Consider the following 21,851-nt stretch of genomic DNA (forward strand, 5'->3'; position numbering starts at 1 on the left):
GGTCCCTGCGCAGGCACTTTTGTTACAAGGAAGCGCCAGGTGTCTCTGCAGGGAGATCAGAATTCTCTCCCTGGCTCCCGAAAGGCTTTGGTGGAAAGTGGAGGCTGTGTGTGTGTTTGTGTGTTCACTCACACACACATGCACACATGTGGGCTTTGCAGGGGCCACTGTGGGGTTGAGAGGTGGAGACTTTATGTTCACCGTCAAGGTGATTGATGGTTGGCAGTTGATGGTGGACCTTCTCACTGAAGTGTCAGGATTTAAGCAGCACAGATCTTACTCGACTTTGATTTTGCTGATGGATCTCTTGACTCCAAGTTCAGATATATAATCAGGCCACAAGTATAAGCAGTTGTTTTCCACTCAGTTTCTGCCATTTGGTTGCCAACAGCAGAAACCTGCTTAAGGTCAGTTCAAATGGACTAAAAGAAAACTGCTTTAGTCAGACCATAGGCCACTATTTGGGTTTAGAGCCGGGAGAGCTAGATAAATCTGGATCCATCCTCGCTTCAGTTTATCCGGGAGAGCTAGGTAAATCTGGATCCATCCTCGCTTCAGTTTATCCGGGAAAAGCAAAACGACACTCTTGGGTTTGGAGTGACGAAAGGGTCAGTTGCTTCTGCGGATGCATAGACCACTGGCCCGCCCCTGGAAAGCCCTGTCTCCCTGCCCTCCCACACCCAACCCGTCCTCCCCTGGGACCACCCAGCGGTGCCTTTCCCTCAAGTATCACATGGGTCGAATAACCAAGAGCACAGCCCTGGACAAGCTCACAGCGCTGAGGCTACTGGGCCATCCCAAGGGGTCGTGGGGTGGCAGGAGGGGTGGTGGGCGTTGTCCAGCCTGGAGCCCACCCGAACAGATGGACTTTGTTGGGAGTCATGTGGTTAAAGAGACATGATTAAACCGTATCTCAGCCCTGCTCAACTCAAGGAGAGCATTTGTGCACACAAGTGCCGTTGACGCCGGCGCTGGGACCCCAGGGCTCCAGTACACACGGTGTCCATTCCGCGTCCACCCCTACATGCTGCGCGTGGCTTCAGTATACAAGGTGTCCATCCCGCGTCCACCCCTACATGCTGCGTGTGGCTCCAGTATACACGGTGTCCATCCCGCGTCCACCCCTACATGCTGCACGTGGCTCCAGTGCACACGGTGTCCATCCCGCATCCACCCCTACATGCTGCGCGTGGCTCCAGTATACACGGTGTCCATCCCGTGTCCACCCCTACATGCTGCACGTGGCTTCAGTATACACAGTGTCCATCCGGTGTCCATCCCCATGTGCTGCGCAGGCGTGGAAGAGACTATGGCCTCCTGGCGCGGGGCTGGCGCCTCGTTCTGTGGACATGTGCAGCCTCAGGGCACCTGCTCCACCCTTTCCCCCCGGGAGCGGGTGCTCCAGAATGCACAGAGTTTCCAGAATTAGCACAACAGAGCCCTTGGAAGAAAGTACAACGAACGCTGTCCCCCTCCGCAGGCATGCAGCGTCCTCCAAGCCAAGGGTCCATCGTTTGAGGCTCCATCGCCTGCTCCCGTCAGTTCCCAGGGTCCCACCGAGATCTCTGGTTACACTGTGCCCGGGAGTATTCCCATCACTCATTACAGGACCTGAATTGCCTGCTACAATTTATCTAGCAGGAAGAGAAGGGTCCCAAGACTCTTTAAAAACGCTCTTGGGGGAAAAACAAAGAAAGGGAAACACGATGGAATTCCAAGTTTCTCGCTGGGTCCTTTCCCTTATGCCTCTTCTGAGGATGTTTTAGGTGAAGGTTCACCATCTTTATTTGACTTTTTTGTTGAGTCTACATTTTTTTTCCCCACAGTCTTTGATTTCCAGTGTAATCAACCTCAATTTTCAGGCACGATTCTAGCATATGCATTTATTATTGATCATGGGCAGAGCTCTGTGCCCGAGCGATTGGCATACTCGCTGAGTTAAATTAACCCAAGGCGCAGCAGGGGTATGTAAGCAATTAGAAGGCGGATGTTGGTTTATGGTCCCTGGAGGCGGGGACGGAGGGAAGTGTTGGTTTATTTATGCTGTTTGAAGGATGTCACAAATTGATTTACTGACGCAGCCGGGATAAAAGTCAGATGAAAGTCACAAGGTGGAGGAAGTGGTCTCTACCTGATGCCCCCCCGGAAGGTGTCCTGACAGCGTTCTGAAGCCCTGGAGCGCTGCTCACACACCTCACTTAAAGCACAAGCCCCTCCTCCATCAGGAGCACCTGGCTCCCCAGGGGCACCGGGCACACCTGCTCCAACAGGTGTGCTTCCCAGGCAGGACCCCGATGGGCCTGAGTGAGACCGCGGGGCAGGGCAGGGCTCCCAGGGGTTTTGAAAATTATGTCTGTGCCTCTGACAACCTTCCTGCACCAGCAGGTGGAGCCCCGTGGCCCTGATAGGTGATCCCTGGGCTTTCAGTGAGGCCGAGTTACAGCTGGTTTGGAGTGGAGGGGGCCTGTCCTTCCCCCAGGCTGCTTCCCCAGGCAGAGGCCCAGGCTCCCTCCGTCTCTCCTGAGAACACCCCTCCAGTGTTCCTGGGTGCTGTTGCAGAACCCCCTCTCGACCGCCCCCCACAGCAGAAATGCAAGACCGTGAGATGGCCTGACTCCCAGGAGCGCACGTCCAAGTTAAGAAGGAGCAGATGGATCAAAGCCCACAGGTTGTAGGTGCCGGCGGAGACACCCCTGGAGTGGGGGGCTGAGGTGGAGAGAGCAGAGCTTCCCAGGGTGGGGACAGGGCCCTGGAGGTGCATGAGCCACCCACGTGGTCCAGGGCCAGAGATGATGGCTCAGACAGAAAGAATCCACCACCACTCACGTCACCTTCAGTGAGATTGTAGTTCTTTGGGCCACAGGACCGGCACGTCTCCATGAATATTCACGTACAATATGACAGGAACAAAAAATAATCCGAGTGTCTTTCCCAGGGAGAAAGGATCACCGTTCAGATTTGCCACATGTAAATTGACAGCACCCTCCCCTAGGGCCATGGCAATTTCTGATAGAAAAAGCAAGAGAGCTGAGAAAGTATTGGGACAGGAGCCTTGGGGTCTGTTAATTGTTATTTACTTACAACAATCAGTAGAGATTAACTTTCTGGGCATTTTCCCCTGGATCATAAATAGTTACTCTGCAATAATAACTTGGTTTTGGTAAGATCTAAAGACCGTTCACTTTCACTTTTCACTTTCATGCATTGGAGAAGGAAATGGCAACCCACTCCAGTGTTCTTGCCTGGAGAATCCCAGGGACGAGGGAGGCTGGTGGGCTGTCGTCTATGGGGTCGCACAGAGTCAGACACGACTGAAGTGACTTAGGAGCAGCAAAGACCGTCCAGGGGCTTCCCAGCTGGCGCTGTGGGTAAAGAATCCACCCGCAAAGGCAAGAGGTAAAAGAGATTCAGGTTCGATCCCTGGGTCAGGAAGATTCCCCTGGAGTAGGAAATGGCAACCTACTCCAGTATTCTTTCCTGGAAAATCCCACGGACAGAGGAGCCTGGCGGGCTGCAGTCTATAGAGTCTCAAGGAGTCAGACAACGGAGCGCGCATGAACAGTGTCCCAACAGAACTGTCTTGTCACCGCTGAGGTGGTCATTTTTAATGAATAAAGGATTCAAGGATTGTTACATCTTCTGTAAAATGACATTTACTGCCAGTGTAGGAAAAGTAATTATTAGTGATTTGTGAGGCTTACAAACAATTAATTGTGACACATTGTTTGCAACATTTGAGATGAGGCAACAGAGCCTTCCTCTGTCGTCTTTGGTTCTATGTAACTCCCGATTAGGAGTGAAAAGTTATGCTTACAGGTTTTCACGGGTTTTCCCCTTTGTTCTTTTATGATAATAAAAAGGATCATTTTCTTTTCAATAGGGAGAAATTTATCCAGTAAAAGTCTAGCTGTAGTTCCTTCCTGTTGGCCTTCGCTATGGAAATGTTGTTGTGGTTTAGTTGTTAAGTTGTCCTTGGGGGTCGTAAAAGAGTCAGACACGACTTAGTGACTAATCAACAGCAACCTGGGAACATGGTAAGTTTCATGTTCTCTAATAGGTGATAGGTCAGGGGCTTCATTGGTATCTAAACACATTAAAGTATGGCTTTGGGGGTCAGTGAAAATGTGCTTTGGAGAAAACGGTCCTCGGATCTTTAATTATCTGTGGTTCTGTTGTCTCTGTTGCAGGGGAGAAAAACTTAATTCTTAAACAATAAGCTCTTCCCTTTTTCTTCATCTTCAAGAGGGTAAGATGAGTAATTGGAATTATGCAAATTAGTGCACTGTCCATAGAAAAGTGAAATTATCCCCTAAGAGACTTGCTCGCAGGCCAGCATCCTTATGGTCCTTCCTTGTGGTTCGGGCAGAAAGCTGCCGTGCCCTCAGCCCCTCACTGGAGCCGACCTGCCCTGAGTATCAGGCCAGCAGGGAGCTCAGTGTGGACCGGCACATCAGAGGTTCGGGTTCAAGGGAGCTTCGCACTGTCCTTGTGATGTTTCAGAATTCTTTGATGAAATCAGCTTCTGTGTAGCGTCTACAAGTGCGCACACAGGTCTTCAGCAGTGTGTCTGCAACAAAGCACCGAGGTGGATCATAAAGGACATTTCAGTCTTGGACGCAGTGGATTTCCCGAGTTCTTTGAAGAGCAGCTGCCGATCTCTGTCGCTGTGTCAGCATCAGGAGTAGCAGGGTCAGGAGCTCCCAGCAAGGATGCTTTGCTTGGGATTCTATGTCCTCTCCTTTGATGGTGTCCCTGCTTTGCTCAGGGAAACACCTTCTCCAGATTCTAAGCCTCGCACTAAGAGGTGAGCTCAGCACACGGCCAGCTGAGCATGGAGTAACAGTAAGGCTTTGCCCCAGTCTATAGATGAGTAAGCTGAGACATCCGTCCACAGCCACCTGCATTTTCCCCTGAATCTAATAACTTCCATTTCCAAGAGACCAGTCAAATATGGGGAAAGGTTGAACTTCCAGGGTTCGTATCTTATGCCCTTTCTTCCAGAATGTAGCCATTCATCCAACAGATCAAATCTTGTTCTTGAATCATGTAAAGCTCAGTTTGTAAGAGCTGACCTGGGTGTGGAAGCCCTTTTCTGCATGTGCTCTGCAGACCCGAGCCCCTCCACGCAGCCGCGCCCTGGGTGCCTGAGCAATCCGTGCCCATTTACAGGTGGCTCCCAAACACCTGGTCTCCTTTGAGCCCCTAGCCTCATTAACACAAGGACAGAGAAAAATGTCAGGTAGCCTCTGCTCTGTCATGGATGATAAATTATCTACTTTGTAGGGGAAAAAAGTTGAGTAGCTAAAGATGTATGTCCAACCATAGTGTCAAACTCTATTGACTTTATTAAACAGAAAGAATTTTATGATGAGACTTGACTTTAGGCAACCCTCAAACCAAGTCTGTGATGTTTGGAATAAAACTCCCAGATGTGCTAAGAGCGATCCCAGTTTCCCAGGGAGTCTCAGCTGAGGGTCAGGATGGCCTGTGTCTGCGTCTGCCTGGGCTGGGCCATGGGAGATCGGGACCAAGGACCGGCCAGAGGTCCACTTACTAGTGACCACAGTCATCCCTAGTGTTTGTGTAGCGGAGCTTCCTGCCTGCACTTTGTGGACAGGGCATCATGTTCGGAAGGGTCGGAACTTCGGGAAGGCCCAGATTCTGGACAGTCTGACCCTTCGGTGGATGACCTGAGCTCATGCTGTAGTCTTCTGAAGGGGAGGGAACGTCAGTGTCACGGTGAGCTAACTCCAGGCTGGCTGTGGCGGTCACCTATGCTGTGGTCACTGCAGGAGAAAGGCTGTCGCCGGCCTGCAGGTCGCAGCCACCGCGCAGGAAGGACTTGCAGTCCTGGAGGTCCTGAGCCCAGCCTTGCTGGCCCCCAGGCCCCACGGGGACCGGCCCCTCTTCTGCTCGCCCCTGGTTTTCCCCGCCTGCCTGACCCTTCCTCGGCCCCCTTCTCTCCAGGAGCCTCCAGGCGTCCATGGTCCCAGCGTTTACTCCGTGCCCCGTTTCTGCTTTCCCTTTTCCTTGTCTCAGGTCCTTCATCCATTGCCAAGGTCGCTTGCCTGCTGGCAGCCCCCAAGCTCCGCCTCCAACCAGAACTCCCTTGGAGTTCCACAGGTGCATGAGGGACATCACCCGCTCGGTGGTCCACAGGGCTGGAAACTTGACCTTGAAGGCACGGTCTCACCTCTCCCCCAAACCAGCTCCTCCCCAAGGTCACCTGCTCTGTTCTCTGGGCTGTGCTCCCCTCCTTCCAGCGAGTTACAGACCATGACCCTGGCGCCATCTAATGTGTAAGTTCTAAGTCACTTCAGTTGAGTCTGACTCTTTGCGAACCCATGGACTGCAGCCCTCCAGGCTCCTCTGTCCTTGGAATTTTCCAGACCAGAACACTGGAGTGGGTTGCCATTTCCTACTCCTGGGGATCTTCCCGACCCAGGGATTGAACCTCTTGTGTCTCCTGAATTCGCGGGTAGGTTCTTTACCACTAGCGCTGTCTGGGAAGCCCATAGACAGCCAGATATAGCACATTAAAACCCGGCCAAGGAAGCCGGGTGACATTTGAGTTCCCGGTAACCAGTAGATGAGTCTTAGTGTGAGCAGTGAATACAGGGGACATACTGATATTCGGGTGCTGTGTTTTGTATGGATTCCTGCTTCCCAAGCAGGTCTCCAGTCTGTAGGTGCATTCCCGTCCTTCCTTTTCTTGCCTGGATGCTGTGCTCTCAAGATACACAGAGCTCCAGAGAGACATCAGAACCCTATCCCCTGCCTGGTCTGGCTTTTAGTATATGTGCTGCCGAAACGAGCACGTGGTCTGGCTTTTAAACCTGGAGACCACCCAGCCTGGCCCTATTACTCCCTGTCGCAGCGGCCCTGAATGACTCATCATACCTGACCCAGCATTTAGCCAGAGTGCCTCGCTGATAAGATACCCAACAGTAAGTAGCTGCACTAGGGCCAGCCTGCTACTCTTCTGCTACAGACTGTCTGCATCACAGCAGGAGGGTCTCAATCACAGCGGAAGCGTCTCGATCATGGCAGGAAGGGCTTGATCACGGCGGAAGGGTCTCATTCACGGAGATAGTTGCGCTCTGCGTGGCGCTTCGGAAACCCCACCCCATCAGCCTGGGACTCTTTAGGGGGAGAGGGTGTGTCAGCCCCGACTGAGCTCAATGAAGCAGCCCCCCTCCAGAAACAGGAGTCGCAGCTGCCTCATGCCCTCCTCCAGCCCCCGCCACCCAGCGGACTCCGTGCTGGGGAGACATCTGAGCTCGAGGTCCCCAGGGGTTTTCGGATTGAAAGCTGGACACTCCTGGACACCCTGGGACAAACTGGTCACCCCACCGTGCACCCTGGGCACACTGGTCATGGAGGCCAGTCCTCAGAAAGAAGCAGAGAATTTGGGACGTGCGGGCTGCAGGGGGCACCTCTTAACTGCTGTGCGTCCCTGAGTTCTCTGAGAGTCCCCCCATTTGTAAAACAAGGAGTCGTCCTAACGCCTGCTCCGTGCAGACTGTGCATAGAAGGATGGATAGAAAGTCGGAAGAGGTGGCACATGGTGAACCCTGGGCTGTGCGTGAACGGGCTGTAGGTGACTGTGTGTTTACAGAGGGCTGGGGCCGGGGGCGGCAGGGGTGGGGGTCCCGGCAAAGCTCCCAAGGGTGGAAAGGCTGGCTGACTGCCTTCCGGAGCCGGCAGCAACAGGGAGCACCCCACCTGCCACCCCAAGAGGGGAGCCCTGCAGCTCTGCACGTGCCTTTTGCACGTCAGCATCCTGCGTGCTGCCTCCCCGCACCTGCTCCAAGACTCTCACCTGTCCGGCTGCCCTCAGCCTTGTGGGGCATCTTCACACGGTGCTTTGGGCGACAGAGAATGGGGAGGAGGAGGCCTGCACGCTGGAAAGCTGAGCCACGCACGCCGGGTGTACACCTAGCGTGTGCCGGGTGGGAGGAGCTGAGACCGCACGGAGGGCCGGCTGCCAGGAGCTGGGCTGCCGCCTCGGTCCCGTCCTCTTGGTGTTCACAGGAGGAGGGGACTCCCTTTTGAGCTCTGGCCCCGCTGTTGGCCACTCACCGAGCATCTTCACAACTCCGCTGTTGGTGTGTTAGAACTGGCCTTGTACAGATGTCGTAAGCCATCGTACCAGCTGGCCGCTGAGGCCTCGGGAGGTGGGAGCTGCCTCGAGGAGCCGCCCTCGCTTCTCACCCCCACGGGTCCTGGATGACTCTCCTGAGCCCCTCATCTCCCACCCAAGCTGAGATGCCTTCCTTGCTACGGGTGGGCTGTTGCCTGAGGAGCCACACGGCCAAAGCTGACACGCCAGTCACAGCAGGGTCCACCCTACAGGCAGGTCCACCGAACTCCGCTCTGCCCAGCCGAGTCTGAGGTTGCCTCCGTCTGCAGAGCTGAGGGCAGGCCGGCCTCTCCCCGGTCAGAGGTCTGTGCACGCACCTGGCCTGTGTGTCCAGGGGCTGGAGGGCAGGTGGGCATGGGTCTGGAGGTGGAGACACCCGTCACCATTCCCCCCCGCAGCTGCCTTCCACGGCCTCCCCACGCCCTGGTACTTCCACCTGCCCTGGGTGTGTTCAGAATTCAACCTCCTGAACCCCCAGACTTCTGTGTCTCTCAGGAACCCAGATTGGGCTCGGCGTGTGTGGAGGGTGTGTGCATGCCGTGGGCAGCGTGAAGCCTGAACCTCCAGAGCCCAGGACGGGCCTCCGGCTGCAGGGCACCCTCATTCCCCTGGCGCTCTCTGCCCGGGCCGCCTGGGTGGGGCCCACAGCTCACCCCCACCCTCTTTGTCCTTGTCTGAACAAGGCAGAAGTGGCGCCCGCCTCCCTGGGTGGCTGTCGGGTGAGGGGGACTCAGACCGGCCGCCCTGCTCAGCCTCGCCTCCTCCGTCTCCCCCCACCTCGTCTGTCCCCTTTTCCCCTCCTGACGTGTGGATTTCTGTGTCGTCGTTGTTCTGTCACTAAGCTGTGTCTGACTTTTGCAGCCCCGTGGACTGCAGCATGCCAGGCTTCCCTGTTCTCCACGATCCCCAGGGTTTGCTCGTGTTCGTGTCCATGGGTTGTTTTGCTGGTCTCCTCTTAATGGTGTTTCCCTGGTTTTGCACTTCAGTTCAGTTCAGTCGCTCAGTCGTGTCCGACTCTTTGCGACCCCATGAATCACAGCACGCCAGGCTTCCCTGTCCATCACCATCTCCTGGAGTTCACTCAAACTCATGTCTATCGAGTCAGTGATGCCTCCTGCCCCCAATCCCTCCCAGCATCAGGGTCTTTTCCAAGGAGTCAACTCTTCGCATGAGGTGGCCAAAGTACTGGAGTTTCAGCTTTAGCATCATTCCTTCCAAAGAAATCCCAGGGCTGATCTCCTTCAGAATGGACTGGTTGGATCTCCTTGCAGTCCAAGGGACTCTCAAGAGTCTTCTCCAACACCGCAGTTCAAAAGCATCAATTCTTCGGTGCTCAGCCTTCTTCACAGTCCAACTCTCGCATCCATACATGACCACTGGAAAAACAATAAGGTTTTGCACTTAGATGCATCGCATTGCTTCTGTATGAAAACAGTTAAGTTCCAACCTTCACCAGCTCAGATAAAAAGCACCCCCTTTTGCATCTTTTCCTTTTTGACAAGCGACACCTCCTCCGAAAGTCAGGATCACTCTGGATACAGGAGGAACTTGCTAAGTCTGCACATTATCCTGCCTAAGGGGTGTTTACGATTGTTACTGAAACCCCTCATCCATGCAAGTATATTCACACCTGAAGCTTGGGAAAGGTCTGGGTTTGTTTCTCATTTACTGTGAAAACATTTCTTTCTTTTTCATTTTGTTATTCCTCGATGCATAAAATAATAATAATCATCATCTCGGCCCTGGGGTTATTTTCTTGATTTTCTGGAACACAGGCCTGGTTGGGATCAGGCTGGATAGTCAAGGACCCGAGGCTCGCTGTCATCCTGGTTTCCCAGAGGGTGGGTGGGGAGGCCGGGGGGGCAGCCCCGTGCCCGGCAGGCAGAAAGGGCTTCACTTGTCTTCTAAGGGGTGATTTCAGAAAGTCAGTGCTGCACTGCCCAGGGTGTTTCCCGGGCAGGTGTCTGAGGACGCTCCCTGGCTGTCTGTGCTCCGGTGGCTGTTGTTTTCCCCAGCAGCATCCTCTCTTGGAGGCCTGTGGGATGGGGGGAAGCCGGCACCCTGGGTTCATCCCCAGGGGTAGCGTGTGGGTCCCCACCTGTAGGTGAACAGTGGAGCTTGCTGGTTTTCTGGGATCGAAGCTGCCTTTCTGCCCTCGGGGTCTGTCAGCAGGCAGGAGGCTGCCCCTCGAAGTCTTCACTATGCTCCCTGGCCTGGGAACGTGGGGCCGCGGCTCTAGGAGTGGTGTTGGTCTCCATCTGTGCACACATGCCACGCCTTGCGCACAGATGGGCCTTGAAGGGTCCCTAAAGCTGTCTGGGGTCACCTGAGAGGGGGCGATGGCTGGCCTTTCTCTTCCTGCTTTGCCTGCACTGAAGGGCTGGATAAGCAGCCGCATGCAGACCCCCTCACTTGCGCCAGAGGGGCCCCTCTGGTCAGGCCGATCTGGCTGGGACCACGGCTGGGTGCCGGCTGCGGGCAGCCAGCAAGGAGCCTGGCCCCCCAAGATGGAGGGAGTGAGTGCACCCAGTGCTGCCCACCCGCCCCCTCTGCAGCCAGAGCCGGGCAGGCCTGAGGTGGCCTCGGGGCGGTTCTGACTTCAGCTGGGGGCCCGGGAGCTTCCCTCAGCTCTGCAGACCAGAGGAGGAGGGACTGGGATCCTAGAAAACATGGCACTTCCCCAGCCTGTCTAAACCGTGATCCTCGGAACCTTCCAGAAGGAGGGGCGGGCGGGCGGACATTCTAAGCCTTGGTGTTCAGCCTCAGAAGAAGCGAGGAGCCGTCTTTGTCTGCAGTTCAACAGGGGTCTGCATGGCTCTGCTGTCTCCGGGCCAGGAGTTTCTGGGGAGCCCCGAGGCCTCTCCGTGGGAGGCACCCGCACAGCCACCCCGGGCCCTGAGCCCCCCGCCTGTCCAGGCTGAGTGCCCACCCCCAAGCTCTTCCACCTTCTCTTCCTCCAGCTGCCCCGAAGGTCACTGTGACCCCTGCTCCTCCAGAAAGATTGGGGAGCAGGGGACACAGTGCACTTGACCCTGGCTCGGCCCCTTGGGGGAGGTGTCAGAGGGCAAGAGCTTGGAGGAGGCTCAGCCCAGTTCTGCTCCTGGCCCCCGGCTCCCAGCACAGCTGAGTGCCCCATCATTAAAGCAGAGGGGGACAAGGGAGAGGACGTGTGTCCCAGCACAGCTGAGTGCCCCATCATTAAAACAGAGGGGGACAAGGGAGAGGACGTGTGTCCGGGTTGGGGCTGACTGGGGCTCTGATTATGGGCTGGCCTAAGCTCCCTGCCCAACCCCTCTGGGCGCACACACCTGGGGCTCGAGGGCTGCTGGCATCCTGGCCCCACCTGATTCGTCAGTGGCTCCAGGGCATCAGCGTGTGAACAGCTGGATCGGTCCGAGCTGTTCCCCAAGCTTGTGTGCAGAGAAATTGTCCTCTGGTGGGGCAACAGGGAGCTTATCTTCCCCCGACAAGGACCATCCCAGGAGGGCACAGCGCCCACACGGACGCAGACAGAGCAGACAAGGCGTAGACATTCTCCACGAGGACCACAGAGGGAGTGGGGGTCCAGGCTGCAGGCCGTGGGCTCAGTCATGGAAACAGTAGCAGCTTCCCTCCTCCCTCCCCTCACCATGGGCTGTGTCCACAGCTCTGGCTGCTTCTGGGGGGCGGGGGCGAAGAGGGTGATGGGGAGCAGGTCTTCGCAAAATACCAGCGGTCACTTGGCTGAGTTTAAGGTTCCTGGCCGCACGTGTGGTGGTGCCCTGGCGGTCAGTAGTTCTAACAACCGGCTCAGGTTGATGGTTACAGTTGACAAGACTCAATCACATTTGTTATCTCGTTGGATCCTCCTAATTTACTAATTGGGAAGGAAGATCAGAAAGGCGAAGTGTTCTGGCAAAGGCCTTCATCCCTGGAGAGAAAGAGAAAGGATGAGAGAAACAGAGAGAAAGAGAAAGAGAGACCCTCAACACAGCCAGGCTTTCAGTCTCGGGGACGATGGAAGCTGCTCTGAATTGCCTAAGGGTTTTATTTCCTTCCACCTCGTTCACTGAGCATCACCCCTTTGCCAGATGGACACACACGTGAGAGCCGCTCCACCCTCAGGGAGCCCCCAGGGCAGGGGTCATTCTGTCCAGCAGAACGAACTTTACCGTAGTCCTGCTGGGAAGCTTTTTCTGAATGTCTTTAAGGGAACCGTCCACACCGTTGCCAGGGGAGACCGTTGGTCCTCCTTACCCTGGGAAGATCCCGGGGCTTCCCAGGGACCACGTTCTCTGGACACAGCCCCCCTTGCCTCGTGATGCCCTCTGCCCCTCGTCCCACCCCCCATCCTGGACCGATCGACTCCTCACTGAGAAGACACCCCTCGCTCCAGGCAGCCTTTCAGACCTCCCTGGAGTGGGGGGCAGGCATCCCCGCCGGGTGCTGCCAGCTCTTGTGTCCACCCCTCCGGGCACGTCAGAGCTGCTCTGCATGGTAATTGTTCCATTATTTCATTTCTCCCGCCGAAACACAAGCTCTGAAGGCGGCAGGGGCTGGTCATTTCCTCCAGTTGTCTCTCCAGTCTTTGGCGAACAGTCAACTCGGTAGATATCACTGAAAGAGGAGAGAATGAATGAACAAGTAGTCCAACCACGAGAGAGCTGCAGGCCTGCGGCGCTCACTCAGGCAGCCGGTGAGCTCAGGTCTGGGAAATCAAATGTGTGTGTAAACCTGGCCACTGAGGTCCTGTCCACGCCCCTCATCTTTGGGCGTCTCCGTGGCCCACCCCAGGGGGGTGGACCCCGTGTGGTCCAGGCTTCACCCAGCGGGCGTCACCCGGCCCTTGAGGTTGGCTACCTTCTTCTCTGTTGTCCACACTCCTGAGTGGAGGTCAGCAGAGGCAGGTGGGCCTCAGCACTGGTGCCTTCTCCTTAGGGACAGATGCTGGGAGGACCGTGTGGTCGCCACCATTTGTCACTGTCATTTTGCTGAGTCCCAGGGCACTTCTGTATTAGCATTCGGTGAGTGGCTGTTTCAGGAACTCTGTGCCCAAGGACGATGGATGGAAGATGCAGGAAGCGTTGACCTTTTCGTTTAGATCAAACAGCTCTTCTTCTTTGTTAATTTCACTCATTTTCAGCTGCAAGTTTCACTGTGCACACACCAAAGGTGAGGTGATAGGTGTTAATGCTCTCATAGAAGACGAACTTCACAAACCATCAGACGAGGCCAGTTGGAGATCAGAGTCATTTTCAAACAGAAAGTCAGTTAATTTCAATGGTGGTTCTGCTGTTTTTCCATGTCATGGAATCCAGCCACAACTTGAAAATTCACTCCATCAAAGGGAAGCACCTGACGTGATGGGTGCAAATTTGATGAGAGTTCAACCTCTATCATACAGTTATTTGCTTTGTGGGATCATATAAATACTGATGAACCTTCGTGTTTGTGGTGAATGTAACACCCATGGAATTGATTGCAGTCTACAAAAATTTATAATTGTGTCCAAACCAACTGTCCCATCAGTTAAAATAGAAGCTGTAGATGTTAGACTTTATAAATGCTGATAGCTGCAAGAGTAATTGAGCTGATGTTGAATTTTTTTAAATACTTCGGCTTGGAACATGCATTTTCTCTTCTCTACTCATCATCAGATTTCATTCAAAGAATAATTTGTTAATCAACCTAAGTATCCAAAGATGATAAACTTTTTTCCAAAACAAGCCCCTCTTGGTTTTATTCTGTTCTAAATGATTTGGAAATAGAAGCAGTTTATTAGAATTTAATAGACTTAGTCAACAAATAGAACACCAAAAAACACAACCACAAAGCAAAACCAAAAGCTCTCAGCTTTGGAAACTTTTGTAGAATTGCAGTTATTGAAAATATAGGTTATGAATAAGAAAGCATTAAAATCTATTCTTACAAAAGCAAGGGAGGAAGAAAACACTTTAATGATGACAGCCCACAAGATGCTAATTTGAAAAAAATTACAATTTTATGAAGAAATGTACACATTAAGGATATTAAAAAATATGTTCAAAGTGAAACATATTAAGAACAGACAAATCTAAGAAATTGATTAGAGCTGGTGAATACGTGCTGAGAATAAACGTTCATATTCTCATTTTATCTTTACATAGTCAGTATAAAAAGGTTATTTTTTGTCCAAAAATATTGCTGTAATGTGTGAGAAGTGTGAAAGTGAACGTGGCAGTCACTCAGTCATGTCCAACTCTTTGCGCCCCCATGTACTTCAGCTCACCAGGCTCCTCTGTCCATTGAATTTTCCAGGCAAGAATACCAGAGTGGGTAGCCATTCCCTTCTTCAGGGAATCTTTCTGACCCAGGGATCAAACCCAGGTCTCCTGCACTGAAGGCAGATTCTTTACTGTTTGAACCTGTGTTTAGATATGTTAATTGTGTTTTCTAGAATTTTTCAAAATTAAAAAAAAATAGTTTTGAACATAACTATTAATAGATTTCCATTTTAATACCACCAAAATGCTCTTCAATAATTAAATATTTTAGAAACCACATTGTTGTTCAACCCCATGGACTGCAGCACGCCAGGCTTCCCTGTCCTTCACCATCTCCTGGAGCTTGCTCAAACTCATGTCCATTGAGTCAGTGATGCCAATCAACCATCTCGTACTCTGTCATCCGATTCTCCTTCTTTCACTTTTCCAGCATCAGGGTCTTTTCTAATGAGTTGGCTCTGCACTTCAGGCGGCCAAAGTATTGGAGCTTCAGCTTCAGCATCAGTGCTTCCAATGAATATTCAGGACTGACCTCCTTTAGGATTGACTGGTTGGATCTCCTTGCAATCCAAGGGACTCTCAAGAGTCTTCAACACCTCAGCTTAAAAGCATCAAATCTTGGGCACTCAGCTTTCTTTATAGTCCAACTCTCACATCCATACGTGACTACTGGAAAAACCATAGCTTTGACTAGCTGGACTTTTGTTGACGAAGTAATGTCTATGCTTTTTAATATACTGTCTAGGTTTGTCATAGCTTTTCTTCCAAGGAGCAAGTGTCTTTTAATTTTGTGGCTGCAGTCACCATCTGCATTGATTTTGGAGCCCAAGAAAATGAAGTCTGTCACTGTTTCCATTGTTTTCTCATCTATTTACCGTAAAAGTAATGGAACTGGATGCCATGATCTTAGTTTTCTGAATGTTGAGCTTTAAGCCAGCTTTTTCACTCTCCTCTCTCACCTTCACCAAGAGGCTCTTTAGTTTCTCTTCACGTTTTACCATAAGGGTGGTATCATCTGCATATCTGAGGTTGTTGATATTTCTCCTGGCAATCTTGATTTCAGCTTGTGCTTCATCCAGTCTGGCATTTCACATGATGTACTCTACATGTAAGTTAAATAAGCAGGGTGACGATATACAGCCTCGATGTACTCCTTTCCCAATTTGGAACCAGTCCATTGTTCCATGTCCCATTCTAACTGTTGCTTCCTGACCTGCATACAGGTTTCTCAGGAGGCAGGTCAGGTGTTCTGGTATTTCCATTTCTTTAAGAATTTTCCACAGTTTGTTGTGATCCACATAGTCAAAGGTTTTGGCATAGTCAATAAAGCAGAAATAGATGTTTTTTTGAATTCTCTTGCTTTTTCGATGATCCTGTGGATGTTGGCAATTGGATCTCTGGTTTCTCTGCCTTTTCTAAATTCAGCTTGAATATCTGGAAGTTCTCAGTTCACATACTATTAAAACCTGGCTTGGAGAATTTTGAGCATTACTTTGCTAGCTTGTGAAATGAGTGCAATTGTGTGGTAGTTTGAACCTTTTTTGGTCTTGCCCTTTTTTGGGATTGGAATGAAAACTGACCTTTTCCAGTCCCTTGGCCACTGCTGAGTTTTCCAAATTTGCATAGAAAGCACATAGCTGTGTTGTTTTAGCCCTTCCTTCACTCTCCAAAGAGTCCTGGTTTAGATGAGAAATTATAGGACATGTGTCCTGAGGGCTCTGAGTGCAGTGGCTTTAAATCCCCAGCATGATAGCTCCTAAACCCTCATCTGCTCCTTTCTGAAGGAACCCCGCCTGTTTTCATAATTGAGAACAATAGAACCTGGTGTTTTAACCATGTGTGAGGGGCTGGAGCAGAAGGAAGAAAGTACTACCCTCTTGGGACTGCAGGGGGCAGTCTGACTCAGTCCGTCAGGACACCCAGGGCCAGCTGGGAAGGACACTTCCTTCCAGGCCCCTCTGGGCAAGAGGGGTCAGCCAGACAGCACCTCCTCAAAGACACCAGGTCATCAGGACTCCAGCCCTAAACGCCCTGGTCTCCCCCCAGCTCCTCTCCCCATTCCTAAGCCGAGCACCCCAACCTCACCTCTGCCCCTCCCCCATGCCCCCCAGATAGAACGCAAGACCCCTCCCTTCCAGCCAAGCCCCAGGTCCCGCTCCTGTTGGCGGTCTGCACTGGAATGGCCCACAGCCCCTTGAAAACCAACTTGTCACTCCCCGCAGGAAAGCAGGGCACTCTCTGTGGGATTTCGGTGAGCGTCTGTGGGGTGCTTTATCTCAGAACCTCGGCTAGCCCATCACATGTCACGGGAGCTCAGGAATTGGTAGCCCGTGTTCCTGTTTCATGCTCCAAGCTAAAATGACCTTTATCCTCAGCCTGGGGCCCCCTCTCCCTGTCTCAGCTAATGAATGAAGTCCCCTCCCATCCACCTTCTGGTCCCTCTGACACCCACTCCTCACACATCGCCTGATTGCCATCCACCTGGATTCCACCTCACATCTCACTTCCCCTCCCTTCCCATGTCCTGGTTTAGTCCAGACCTACTCAGTCTATTGCCTAGACCAGCACATCTCTAGTAATGTATGTGCTGTGCTAAGTCACTTCAGTCGTGTCCGACCCTTGTGACCCCATGGACTGTAGCCTGCCAGGCTCCTCTGTCCATGAGGATTCTCCAGGCAAGAATACTGGAGTGGGTTGCCATTTCCTTCTCCAGGGGATCTTCCCGACCCAGGGATCGAACCCAAGTCTCTTGGGTCTCCTGCACTGCAGGCGGGTTCTTTACCACCAGCACCACCTGGCGTAGAAACCACCCAGGGATCTCCTGAAGGGTGACAGGCCTTGCATTCCTAACAAGCTCCCAGGACCACCCTGGGGCAGCAGAGGCTTCCCCGCACACCCCCACAGCCCCCAACCCCATCTTGGGTGGCTCATGAAGGCTTCTAGTGCTCAATCACTCTGGAAACCTTCCTGGCAGCTCCTTGCTCAGAGTCAAGTTTCTCAGCTTCAGTCTGTGTGAGATCCATCACTCTGCATATATTTGGATTTCAAACATCTGGAATCTGGACTTAGGCCCCGGGAGCTGGCATCTTTGTTCAATGCCCCCAGTGGTTCTATTAATATAGGTTTGGGCGGGGGGGTTGTTTTGTTTTGGCTGCACCACATGGCTCGGTGCGGGGGGACTTAGTTCCCAAAGCAGGGATTGAACCTGGGCCCCAACAGTGAAAGTGCTGAGTCCTAGTCTCTGGACGGCCAGGGAACCCTGATGATGCAGGCCGTTGGTGGAAACAAGCCTCTAACAGCAGGCAGTGCCTTTAACCTGGCACTCAAGGGCCTTCTCAGCGCAGCCCCGTCTTTCTGCCTTTGCTCTTCTCTGCTTCTTCCTGTTCTGGAGCTCCAGCAGAGCAAGCCGTCCGCTCTCTGGACAGTAGGTCGGCCTCCGCCTCCCTCAAGCCTCCGTCCTGCCCTGCTGTGTCCTGGTCAGACCCTCTGGACCCAGCCTCTGCCACCTCCCCGGTGCCGCACAGCCCTCACCTCCCTCCCCTGGGGCTGCGGCCACAAGCCTGGAGCTGGGGTGGGGTCTCGGAGCGGGGATACCCTGTTTCCCATTCACCCTTCCAGCTCCCTGGAGCAGCTCTAGGGCAGGGACTGGACCGTATTCATCTCCCCATTTCCAGGACCAGCATCTACCTGCCCCAGAGTCATTTCCCACAGGAGAGTATTACAAAGGCATCAGATGGAGTTAAGAGGGGCAATTTTAATCCAGGGTATAGCTGGCTGACTTTTGATGGGTGTACAAACAAAGTCTGCTTTGTTGGAAATAAACCGTTTCGATGATCTCAGTTCCATAGAGCAGTGTGCCCCACGCCTCACAGTACTGAACATTTGATGGGCACACAAGTACAGATTAAGTGCAAATCGTTAAAGTCCAGTGTGGGTTTAATTGCTGTTTGAAGCATTATTTTTATCAGGTAGCTTGTGTAAACTGTTTGGGGTGAACGGCCGGGGACTGGCAAGGCGTCATTGGCCACATAGTGTAAGTGCTCGGTTCCCGGACTCTAGGTGGTGGGGTTGATTTGAACTCTGGAAGGACTGATGCTGAAGCTGAAACTAATCCTTTGGCCACCTGATGCAAAGAGCTGACTCACTGGAAAAGACCCTGATACTGGGAAAGATTGAAGGTGGGAGGAGAAGGGGACAACAGAGGATGAGATGGTTGGATGGCATCACCGACGCGATGGACATGAGTCTGAGTAACCTCCGGGAGTTGGTGATGGACAGGGAGGCCTGGCGTGCTGCAGTCAATGGGGTTGCAAAGAGTCAGACACGACTGAGCGACTGAACTGAGCTGAACTGAGCTGAGTGTTTAGTGCCCTCTGCTGGTCATTCTGGGCAAATCACCTGCTGCTCCCGGAGATACCTGCAGACCTCGTGGTGTCTGATACCTGATGGGATGGTCTTGTCTGGCCTCCCCTTAGACTGTTGAACATTTGGAAGAGAGGGTTTTTAAATTAACCTATTGGTGAGAAAAATGTTCCACCTAGGAGTTCTGCCTCTCTGTGTTGTATTAAACCAGTTAATACTTTCTAATTAATTACTCTACAGTTTACTCAAATATTTTTTAGTGATCTCATTTCTTTTTTTTTCATTTCTTTATTGAAGTATCATTAATTTAAAATGCTGTTAGTTTAAATTGCACAGCACAGTGATTCACTTTTGTATATATTCTTATATATATAAAAGATTCAGTTGAGTTCAGTTCAGTCGCTCAGTCGTGTCTGACTCTTTGCGACCCCATGGACTGCAGCACACCAGGCCTCCCTGTCCATCACCAGCTCCCGGAGCTTGCTCAAAGTCATGTCCATCGAGTCGGTGATGCCATCCAACCATCGCATCCTCTGTCGTCCCCTTCTCCTCCTGCCTTCAATCTTTCCCGGCATCAGGGTCTTCTTTTTCAGATTCTCTTCCATCATAGTTTATCACTAGATATTGAATGTAGTCCCCTGTGCTCTGTAGTAGGCCCCTGTGGTCTACCTATCTTATGTATAATAGTGTGTATGTTAATCCCAAGCATCTCACTTATTCCCCTTCACCCCTTGTCACCCTTTGGTAGCCATAGGTTTGTTTTCTGTGTCTGTGAGTCTATTTCTGTTTTGTAAATAAGTTCATTTGTATCGTTTTTTTTAGATTCCACATAAGTGATATCATGATATTTGTCTCTCTCTGACTTACTTCACTCAGTATAATAATCTCTAGGTCCGTCCATGTTGCTGTAAATGGCCTTATTTCCTTGTAAAAGGAGTGAGTACCATTCCATTGTGCATCTGTACCACTTCTTACTTATCCACATATGAAGAGTATCGTGACAGCACTCAGTAACAATTTATTTAATGCACTGTATGCAGAGCTGCCTGTCAGGGGTTGAGAGCTTTTGCCTCCAATTGTTCTGGGTTCCATTCGGGGCTCTTGCATTTCCTCTGAACAGAGTTCGGGCCGGTTCCCCACAGGGCCTCAGTTTCTCAGTCCTGGAGGGATAACTGTGGGACTGGTACCCATACAAAAGGTCTAGCACACAGTAGGCACTCACAGAATGCGAGCTGTTTTGTGTGTATGGCTCGCTTTCTAAGTCTGAAATATATTTTGGAAAAAAAAAGAGAGGAAGGGACTGGAAGTGCTGATTGGGACGATGGCAGTTGCTCGGGGATAATTGCTGTAGATGCGCTTGGAATGGTCTCGTTCTAATAGTGGTGATTGCCGGGAGATGATCGGCACTTTTTTGCGCTCGCTCAAATTATGAGGAACCCGTGTTTCTTGGCTTTGGTCCATTCGTATTTCTGAGAAGGCTTCTTGCTGGGAAGTGCTGCCTGTGGGCCCGGGCACCCAGGCTGACCATGGGTGGGTTTATGGATGAAACGGGGGGTGGTGTCCAGGAGAGAGGACGCGCCTGCCATGGCAGCATCAGATCCCGCTCGGCAGGTGCCATTGCCCGCCTTCACCTGCAGGGAGCAGGCGGGGTTTAGGAGGGCTTTCTCCACCACACAGAGGTCACGTCAGGATTCCCAAGGGCCTGTGGCATCTTGGCAAACTGCAGCACCAAGTGGGAGTCGCAGGCGACAGCCTGCAGGTCTCATGGGCAAAAGAGCCTTTTTCTCTATTGAGCCACGTCACGGTCCAGGCTTGCCCAGTGCATCCATCCATCCACCCAACAGATACTTTCCTCTGCCCCAAGGTGCCTGAGTGGCTCTGCCAGATGAGCTGACCACCCCGTGCCCCAGGCAGGGGCTTCCCTCTGCTTCCCCTGAGAGCTCAGACCCGAGCAGAGCCAGATGCAAGGCTGTCAGCCCGGAGTCGAGAAGCTTAGATGAGATGATGCAGGAACACTGCAGGCCAAGTGTTCGGCTGCGAGGGGCAGCAACAGGTGGCCAGAACCTCATCCCCGTCAGCGCTCACACCTCACCAGGGAGGGGACAGAGCTGGGCTTTATGACAGTTAGTGAGGCTCTGGAGTGGGGACCGGTGGACGACCAGGGGCTGGAAGTATTCAGGAACCTTTTCCTGTAGCTCGGGTGGGAGGCAGTCCAGGCCAGCACCTGGGAATAAGGGCCAGGCTGTGGCTGCGGTTGTGACCACGGGGACAGCAGAGGTGGATCCTGTGCTGGTGGCCGGAGCCCCACTCCCGATCCCCCGGTCCTGTGACCACAGGCCGGTCAACCCGCTCCTCCCTGAGCCCGTGATCCTTCCCGAGGGCAGTGATGCTGCCGTGAGGCAGCACAGGAACACTCCGCCGTGTCCCGGCGGGCAGCGAACTGCTCCTACATGTTCAGCCAGTTACCGTCGGCGGCAATCCAGAAGCCAGGGTGAGCCGCCTCTTTGAAGGGCTGGGAAGCTGCTGCTCAGAATCCCAGACGGCGTGTGGTTCTGAGTCTTTTCTTCCCAGGCACGTCCAAGTTCTTGTTTGTCTCCTCTCTCCCCCTTAAAACAGACAAACAAAAAAGGAAACTAACCTGAACAGCAGGAGTGTCTATAACCTAAGGGTAGTCATGGAGTTCCTAACCAGGCTTGTTCTAAGTTGAAATTAATTCCCAAGTGCAGGTGGAAATCGTGCCGGTACACAGACCTCTCCTGCTAGACAGACCTCTCCGAAAGCACCCCCAGGCCACCCTGATCCCCGGTCCACCCTGTTTTTTTGTTTTTGTTTTTGTTCCTGGGTCCCTCTGTGTCTTCCTTGAGCTTCCCGCCTCGTGGAAGCTGGCCAGCCCCAGGTGGGCGGTGGCGAGTCCTCTGAGCCCCTCCTGCCTCTTCCAGGGTCGCTATGGAGCCCTTCTGTCCGTTCCTGCTGGCCGGTGTTAGCCTGCCCCTCGCCAAGGCTCTCAAGGGCAACGAGACCACCACCACCACCACCCCCACCGCTCAGAGCAACTGGACCTCCACGACCGCAGGTACGACCCCGCCGCCTCTTTCCCTCTGTCC

At 52.8% G+C, this 21,851-nt stretch overlaps 1 protein-coding gene across 9 annotated transcripts in view; it reads left to right on the forward strand.

Annotated features, from left to right (window-relative positions):
• Positions 1 to 21,851, forward strand: part of PTPRE (protein tyrosine phosphatase receptor type E) — a 184,224-nt gene that overhangs the window by 113,596 nt on the left and 48,777 nt on the right. For all 9 annotated transcript variants that reach the window (XR_011564340.1, XR_011564341.1, XR_011564339.1 and 6 more), the window contains one exon: positions 21,687 to 21,820. Coding sequence is in view for 6 of the 9 variants with exons in the window: in XM_070781095.1 (XP_070637196.1) it covers positions 21,687 to 21,820 (134 nt within the window). In the remaining 3 variants the exon portion in view is untranslated. The remainder of the gene's footprint in view (positions 1 to 21,686; positions 21,821 to 21,851) is intronic.

This window comes from Bos indicus, chromosome 26 (genome assembly GCF_029378745.1).
Source record: "Bos indicus isolate NIAB-ARS_2022 breed Sahiwal x Tharparkar chromosome 26, NIAB-ARS_B.indTharparkar_mat_pri_1.0, whole genome shotgun sequence".
Classification (NCBI taxonomy): domain Eukaryota; kingdom Metazoa; phylum Chordata; class Mammalia; order Artiodactyla; family Bovidae; genus Bos; species Bos indicus.